This window comes from Geosmithia morbida (genome assembly GCF_012550715.1).
Source record: "Geosmithia morbida isolate 1262 chromosome Unknown scaffold_2, whole genome shotgun sequence".
Taxonomy (NCBI): domain Eukaryota; kingdom Fungi; phylum Ascomycota; class Sordariomycetes; order Hypocreales; family Bionectriaceae; genus Geosmithia; species Geosmithia morbida.
Genome location: NW_023336189.1, coordinates 299,326 through 307,897, shown reverse-complemented (window position 1 = coordinate 307,897; position 8,572 = coordinate 299,326). Strand labels below are relative to the sequence as shown.

The 8,572-nt window shown below is 56.8% G+C and overlaps 1 protein-coding gene across 1 annotated transcript; it reads left to right on the top strand.

Moving 5' to 3' along the window:
* Window positions 1–5,074: 5,074 nt before the first annotated feature.
* On the top strand, window positions 5,075–8,572 carry GMORB2_3742 (Fungal specific transcription factor domain; the record flags this gene model as incomplete). Its single annotated transcript, XM_035465718.1, has 6 exons — window positions 5,075–5,210; window positions 5,336–5,380; window positions 5,509–6,708; window positions 6,829–7,382; window positions 7,621–8,114; window positions 8,260–8,572. 6 exons carry the CDS (start codon window positions 5,075–5,077, stop codon window positions 8,570–8,572), a joined length of 2,742 nt encoding a protein of 913 aa, XP_035323555.1.

Genomic DNA, 8,572 nt, shown 5'->3' with positions numbered 1-8,572 from the left:
GGGGAGAAGAAGAAGAAGAAAAGACCAGGGTTGTGACAATAAGGGCTTATTCTCATTCTCACCCGACACAGCGATAGTGGAGTTTTGGCTCTCTTTTCTGTGCCGTCCCAAGGTCCCCCCTCTGCAAGATTTCCCTCCAAGGTGACACAGGACCGCAGGGTCGCAGACGATTAGGAGTGTCAATCTCTCCACATGGGAGCCTCGGCTAAGTGCGGGTGGGCGGAACATGTAAGCATTACTGATCGGACGTGGGCCATCATCGGTAGGGGTCGAGGGTACGAGTAAGTTGGTCCTTGACTTCTTGATCCTTGGAAAGAGTCTTGGATATATGCTCGCGAGTCCGCGTATCTGTAATCCGTATTGGTACTTCGATGCAGGCATGTCACCGAGTACTCGCACATCGGATGGGATGCGGCGGAGAGGAGGGGAGGGAGAGACAAGAGGCAGAGGGGAGAGACGACGACTGCAAACGGCGAAGCGGGTTGCGACGGCACCTTCCCCGAAACGTGGCCTCGAAGCCTCAGAGCCCTGGCTTTCCGTGCCAGTTCACGCTGTGGCTTGCGGTGGCTGGCGGTGGGACGGCAGGCGGCTGGCAGGGTGGCTTACCCCTGGGCAAATGAGCGAAGAGGGCGGCAGTTGGCACCTGCCGGATTCAATGTTGGAACTTGGCAACTGTCAGGGATCAAGCTCGGCCGACGGTGTGGGTGTTTGTGTATATTATGTCCGACAGAGTGGTGTCCATCTTTTCTGTCTTGCCTATCTCGTCTGCGTCTTTCCAGCAGAACCCAGAACCCAGGAAGAGGACGGGGGGACCTGCAACGGTGACGGTAAAAAAAAATAAAAAAATAAAAAAATAAAAAGTGAAACTGCAGGGCCATGCTAGCTCAGTCTCATGATGCAGGAGAGGTCGGTGACGTCCTTGCCTCTCACGTTTCTGGGGCTCTACTCATCGTTGAATCATGAGGACGATGGCATGCACGCACTCGTAATCTGTACACACAAACAGTATTACTAATCTGCACATGTCCGGAGGAATAGTACCATCTCTTTGCTCGTACGCACAGAGACAGGGGGGGGGGGGGCTACGGGAGCGTGTTGAATAGCGCGAACTACGATGCGCACACAGACACTTTTTTTCTCTTCTCTTTTTTTCCGTTCCCTCTACGGATACCGAATAATATACTGCATAGCAGTACCCGCACATGGCTTGGCTCACTCGTGCATGTAGAACCAGAAAGTCAGAAATGTTCGCAAATAATAATATTATGGGCCGGTCTGCTGGCTCTACTCTGCCTCTCTGTCTCTGTAACACTTTGTACATGTACTCGTACAGCAACCAGCAACTACACTGTATCGGCCTCTCTGAACACACGACGTGTACATCTGTACAGCTTCTCTTGTTCTTTCTTTTTTTTCTTTCTTTTTTTTGCGGTTTGCCCCTCCCCCCCCCCTGCTTTGGGCCATCCACTTAATCCTGTCGCCCCTCCCCCCCCCTAAATTCCCAAGCTTCGCGCCGGTCGTGGCTCTTCGGCCCACCAGCGAATTTACAAGATTTGTTGCAAGAGAAAGAAGTAGAAGGAAGAAAAGGTCCACTGTAATACAGGCCCGATGCCGCTCCCTGCAGCCTGTCAAGAGTTGGTACGGGTAGCTTCTGTGAGGAGGAAGGGGGGGGGAGTCTCGTCATTGCCTCTCTCTCTACTCTCTCTCTCTCTCTCTCTCCATCTATCTTTGGAGTACCAACCCTAATTTTGTACGGAGATAGAAGGCAAGAGGAGATATGCTGTTGGTTGCAGTCTTCATGCAGCTCTCCCTCTTCGTATGGAGTGATAATACTTGCTCTGCCACACCGTCAGTGGTGAGGGGGGCAACAGAATGGAGAGAGCTGATCAGTTTTGATGAGTGATGTGGAAATCTGACTGATTATGTAGGGAGCATGACTAAGGTGGGGAGAGAGGGAGAGTTCACTGTTATTGCTAGGTAGCACACCGTAGTATAAGGTTATACGAGTGGTGTCGGTCGGGAAGATGATGAAAAGTATAAAGTAAATCTCATCGAGGAGGAGGAAAAAGAAAAGAAAAGAGTGATGAGGGGGGGGGGGGGGAAGCAAAAAACATACATGAGCAAACAAGGTAAATGGAGGACGAGGTGTAGAGCTGATGCGACGGCTAAAGGCCTGGTTAATATTAGGACCCCCGCTCTCTCGACAGTGCGGACTCTCAAGGAGGCGTCGGTGCTGGGGTATCATACGCAGTATCCAAGGCATGTACGCAGTACTACTATATATGCACCACGAGTACGAGTACGTGTGATAGCATCCGTACGGGCCTGTCCTTGTAAAAGGTTCCTTCTTCGGCCCGGCGTCTGGTTAACGGTGTCGAGCGTGTGCGGGCGACGGAGAAGTACACCGTGGTCCTAGCAGTGCTGGCATCCTACTATAGTAGTGATTGATGATAGTCCTACTGCTAAGTAGCGATAGTAGTCTTACTAGCAGTAGTCCTGCTGATAGTAGCCCTGCTAGTAGCAGTCCTGCTGACGGTAGTCGTCCTGCTAGGCAATACGGCTCAGCTGTGGGTGGCAGTACGGACACCGCTAGTATCGCCGGAAAGCGCATACTGCACAGATGTCGCGTGGCATTGTCGGTCAGGAATCCACGGCATTCCCACGGATGGAAGTCATCGAGAGACCGTGAGGTGCTACCGTGTATCATCGTCTATCGCTAGGCCTAGGTACCGTATGGGGTCGCTACAGTCTAATCATGCCCCGCCCAGTGCCGGATCTGCGCCGGTCTCAGGAGTCCGGGCATTCAAGGATTGGGCGTGGGACCCAGCATGAGACATGCATGCTCGGATGCTGACTTTCTGGCCGGAATATGCAGGTGGTTCATCATCGCGGGACGTACGAGTATATATATGTACACAGGACTTGTACACGAGCGGTTTGTTAGCATGCGTCTGCCTGTCGTCTGCATGTACGTCGGCAGGAGAGGTGATGAAAATCTTTAGAGTGCAGACAATGCAGAAAAAAAGATGCATCAGACGTCGGCCGGTAACGAACCGTCGATGCGACGCACCGAGGCGGTATTATTCCCTTGTGAGAGCAGAGCTACTCAGATTCTACCACGTGAAGTATCACTACTGCTGCTGCTGCTGCTGCTGCTGCTGCTGCTGCTGCTACCGCGATGCCATGCTGTATATCGACGGATACGCACCTATGACCGACCTGCCGTCTGGGGAATACTCGGGGCTAGATGATGATATACGTACACATCACAACTGCGACGATGCCAGACATACATGCTTTCGACATGGTGTGCGAGTATGCGGATATCCGTACCTGTCCGTACCTGTCCGTACCAGTACTCGCGCTCGTCCAGGTTGGTGGAAGGGGGTCGACCATTGATCCCGGGGCTGGAGAGAGGAGGGGTAGAGAGGCATGGGGGCCCATAATACTTCAACAGGTATTCCTTGGTAGGGTCCTGGTAATACCACCGTACATACCTTCTTTTTTTTGGTCCCACGATGCCTTCCGTCTTATTACGTAGAGTGCCTGTCGACGGTGGTCGATGGTGGTGGTGGTGTGTCGTTTTACGACGTATTCCGTTTCTCTGCGGAACCTGCAGGCTGCAATAGCTGATATAGTGTGATATTGATCAACTCCATACATCATCTGCATGTGCTCCGTATACTCGTACTGCTGCCAATCCCTCTGCCAGGCTGCGCTCGTACCTCAAGGTCCCCAAGGCTCGGGCTGTCACACCCATCCATAGACCCGTTTGACCCATCCACCCAGTCGCCAAGAGGTCGCCAAGTCTCAAACCTCCAGAGTACGTTTTAGGGAAGAGTAGCAAGGTATCTAGCACCGAGTACCAGTTCACCTGCCAGACACTGTACGCCTAGCATCAGTAGTGGTGATGCAAGGCTTGCAAGTGGCACCCTACGAGCAGTGGAAGGCAGTGAGGTTCTACCGGTACATCTTATACTCCGCGTTATATATGTGACGATATCCTGCTCTGCCCTAGCGCCACTGTCTTGGGTGCTCGTACGCTGGGAATCGTGGCCGAGTACCGGTAACGCTGTAGGTACCGGCGACGACCCCGACCGGAAGAAGCAGTCCAGTAGGCACAGTAGGCACAGTAGACGGAGTAGGCACAGTAGATGCCGGGGCAGACAAGTACCTGTAACGTACGGGAATTACAGGGCGCTCCCCTCTGCATCTTCAGCCTGTACCCGTACCCAGGTACCGATGTCTTCCATCATCTTATCCACTGCGGACGCTCCCATACAACCATACATGATACAGTACGCACCACACTCACTCATCCGAGTCTCCAAGTCCCCGAGCGCCCCAGGTGAGGTCCCCCCTCCATGCATCCATCCCAGCTCAGGACCCTTCTCAGGCCCCCCCCCCCCTTCCTCCCCCTCCCCCCAGTGCCTGTCGTCCTGCTGCAGCGTGTCGCCGTCAGACGGGGCCCATGATCCTCCCCATCAACAAAGAACAGCTCGCTCCGTGACCTTGGCCCCAACTTGTAACACACAGCATACGCACACACGCACACACACGCACACACACACAAGGACACATACCTTTGACCACCGCATCTTCATCTTACCGCAGCTAACTGTACTTCATGTCCTCTCCTCCTCTGTTTTCTTCGCGCAACCAAGCAGAGCTCCTACTCTAGCATCTTCGCTCTCCATCTTCCCTCCCACCCCCCCTCCAAGTCCAAGTCCAAGTCGGCCCCTCCCCAGCTGGCTGAGAGCCCACGAACGACACAGCGCCACCGCTCAGTATCCCGGTCGTCGATCCCGAGGTCCTCCCTCTCTCTCCTCTTTCGCAAAACGAGCGCCCACCCCCGCCATCGCCACAACCTCCTCCGATCTTTCCTTTCTTTTCTCTTCTTTTTTTTTTTTTTTTTGCGCACACGACCGATAGACAGTACCGTTTGCGCCCCCCTGCCCCTCACCCGTAGCGCCTTATCCCGGGGCCAAAGCCACTCTTCATCGTCTGCGGTCGGCTTCATGTCGACTGGCGGCGCCACGCCTCTTGTCGCAAGGCTGCGCTGGCCTAATCGACCATGTCCAACGACGCCAACGCCCGCCGCATACTCCCTCAGGCCTCTCAATCCGCGCAGATGAGCTCCTTCGCATTCGCCCCCCAGCAGCAGCAGCAGCAGCAGCAGCAGCAATACCCTCAACGGGAGACACAAAAGAGTGCGCGACATCCGTCTCATTCACCTCGCCGTCATCATCGCCTTTTCTTCCCCTTAAACACCTCCCCCACCCCACCTCCCACGGCTTTCTGAATAGTAGATAGCTAACTTTGGCGTCATTTCCAGACTATGTCTTTGTTGACGAACATAACCGCCACAAGCGCCTCAAGGGTATGCGCCCTTTCTCTCTCTCTCTCTCTCTCCCCGGATTTCCGCGTCGCTCTTCTCTGAAGGAGCAGTCGGCATCTCGAATTCCCCGTCTTGTGAGGAATCCGGACTCTATACTGACATCTCCCCAGTTATGAGGGCTTGTGAGGGCTGCAGGCGGAGAAAGATCAAGTGCGATGCTGCCACGAACAACACCTGGCCGTGCTCGTCGTGCATCAGGCTCAAGCTTCACTGCGTCCGTCCGAATGGGTACGAGGGCTCGGCCGACGCCTCCGGCTCCGGCGGCTCCCTCGGCCAGTCCGATCAGTTCCAGCAGATGACGATGCCACCTCAGCAGCAGGCGCAGCAGCAGGGGCAGCAGCCCATGATGCAGGCCGCCGCCCAGGTCCCCAAGGCCCACCGGGACATGTATGCGAATCAGGGCTATCCCGATGCCTCGCAGGCCGCCTACCAGGCCGTCTCCTACGACCCTTCCCAGCAACCCAACCTCGGCTACCACACGCCCGTGCCGCCCCCTACCGTATCTGTCATGGACGCCTCCTCGTACGCCGCCCAGGCCAACGTCTTCCCGACCCCTCCTCTACAGCCCAACCAGATCCAGGAACCCTCACCCGACGCATACTCCACGCCGGACTCGTATACCCAGCAGCAGGACCTGTCCGAGCTCCTCGGAAATCTCAAGGTGGACGAGAAGGGAACGGCCCCCTACCTCCGTAACAAGGCCTCATTCCGCCGGGAAGAGGCCCCCGCCGTCGAGGACGAGGAGGACTTCTCCGCCATGCTACCCCCCGTCACGGCCGGCCCCGGCTCCAAGATCCGAATTCCGCCCGACCTGATGCCCGCCGAGGAGGACTCCTTGAGCTATATCGAAGCCTTCTTCGCCTACATCCACCCTTACGTGCCCGTGCTCAACAAGGCCACCTTCTTCCACCAGTGGTACACCAGCCGCGAGTCCATCTCCCCCCTCATCCTCGAGGCCATCTTCGCCATGGGGGGTCGCCTATGTGACGACCCGTCCGACGGGCAGCAGTGGCTGGCCCTCGCCTCCAGACACGCCGACTCCTTCATGGACATTCCGCGCCTCAGCACTCTCCAGGGCCTGCTTCTTCTCCTCAAGGCCAGGGAGGCTGCCCCCAAGCGCGGATACTACTACCGCTCCTGGATGACGGTTGTGCAGTGCGTGCAGATGGGCATCGATCTCGGCCTCGATGAGCATTTCGAGGATCACGAGGCCGGTCGCGGCTGCGATCACAACCCAGCCGACTGCCATCTGCGAACCAGGATATGGAACGCCGTCTTCGTCTGCGAGGTCATGGTCGGAGCTCCCCAAGGTCCGTCTCTCTCCCCCTGTATCTATCTGATGGAGCCTTCCCCCCCCCCAAACCCCCTCCCTCCTTCTCCGTTGATATCCTTCTAGACCCGTGCAAGTCTTACTGACGCAACCCCCACAGGTCGCCACGATCTCTCAGTGCCCATAGACAGCGTCGACTTTAGCGTCCCCCAGCTGCTCCCCGGCGCCGATGAGCATGAGTACCACACCTCGCGCAACTTTGTCTACCTTGCCCGCGTCGTGCACAACGTGAGGAAGCTGGGTTCGACGTATATGAGGGTTCGCAAGAAGAAGGATTGGGGCATCGACCCGGAGGTGCAGCAGCTGAATCGGGGCTTCGACAATTTCCTGGCCGAGCTCCCCGCCGACCTGGCCGTCAACTTCCCGGCCGACGGTTCCCCTCCCTGGATCCCGTCAGCCTTTGTCGGGAACATGCACTCGTACTACCACCTCACCCTCATCCTCTTCCACCGCCCTCAGCTCTCCTTCTTTGACCCCGGGACGAATCCGCAGCAGTGGAAGCACCACATGCTCGCCTGCTACGAGTCCGCAAAGGCTCTCTGCCGGCTCCAGGAGGCCGTCATCAACATGGAAGGCCTAGAAGGTCTCCAGTCGATGCAGCGAGGCTACAGCTTCACCGTCTACGCAGGCCTATCATGCATCGTCCTCCATCTTGTAGGAATGCCTCTTCTATTGCGCAGTGTCTCATCCCTCATCCCTCATCCCTCATCCTCCCCCCCCCCCCCCCCCCCCCCCCCCCCCCCCCCCCCCCCCCCCCTCGCCCGTTACACCGTATCCTCCTCTCGTCCCATGCCCCCCTAACCCAACCCTCCCCCGGTGACGACGAATGCCTCACACCGGAAATAGCACCACTGTGCCGTGATCGCTGACAGTGTGAAAACACGCAAAACAGATCGCCATTGTCTCCCCCGATCCAGACCTAAACTCGGATGCCATCCAGTTCTTCACACGACACATGAGAATCATGGAGAAAGTGATGGAAGTGTGGCCCATGCCCGAGCTGCGGCAGCAGGTCGAGGCCGTGCGTGAAGCCTTCTCAGCCGACACGCGCAGGGCCTTCGTGCTGAAGCCGAGCTTCCCGTACGGTAGCCCGCGCCTATCCAACTCGTCCAGTCCGCCGCAGGATCAGCCGCAGTCGTACCGACGACCTCCGAACCGCCTGTCAGTCCTCGACCAGCACATGGCCGCTGCTCAGGCTCATCAGAACGTTAGTTATGCCGGACATCCCATCTCGCCCCCGGTCTCAACCGGCGCCATGGACAGCAAAGGTGACTCTCCCGCCGGCCAGCCCCTTGTCATGATGTCCCAAGGTGGGCAAGGTCCAGGTGTCCAACAGAACATGTCCATAGCGGACCATCCGGCATGGAATCCGTCCAAGATTCTGGAGTGAGTCTTTCTCCCTTCTTTCCCCTCTCCCCTTTCTTCCGCTACTCATTCCTCCCATTCATCATCAGCCCTTGTGCTGTCACCTCTCTCCCCCCTTCCCTTGCCTCTTCATCCCCTCGGAAACAGTTGCTGACTGGACAAACAGACAATGGAACACAACGTTCGGTACGCCACCTCCAAGTGATACAGGATCCTTCTCCCAGCAGGCCAGGCCACTAAACCTATCACCATCAGCAGGCGCTAGCGAGATGCCCAGCATACCAGAGTACCCCGGAGCAAACGACAGCGGTCTCGCGTCGTCGGACGCGCAAATTTCACCGCAGCAGTACCAGACCGCCAATATTCCCAACTTTGTCACGCCAGCCATGTGGCAGGAGTCGGTGGCCAGCGTGTATGAGGGGGGACTCAAACGGGGCTGGGATTTTGACGACGGGTCCTCGATGATGAAGAGACGATGA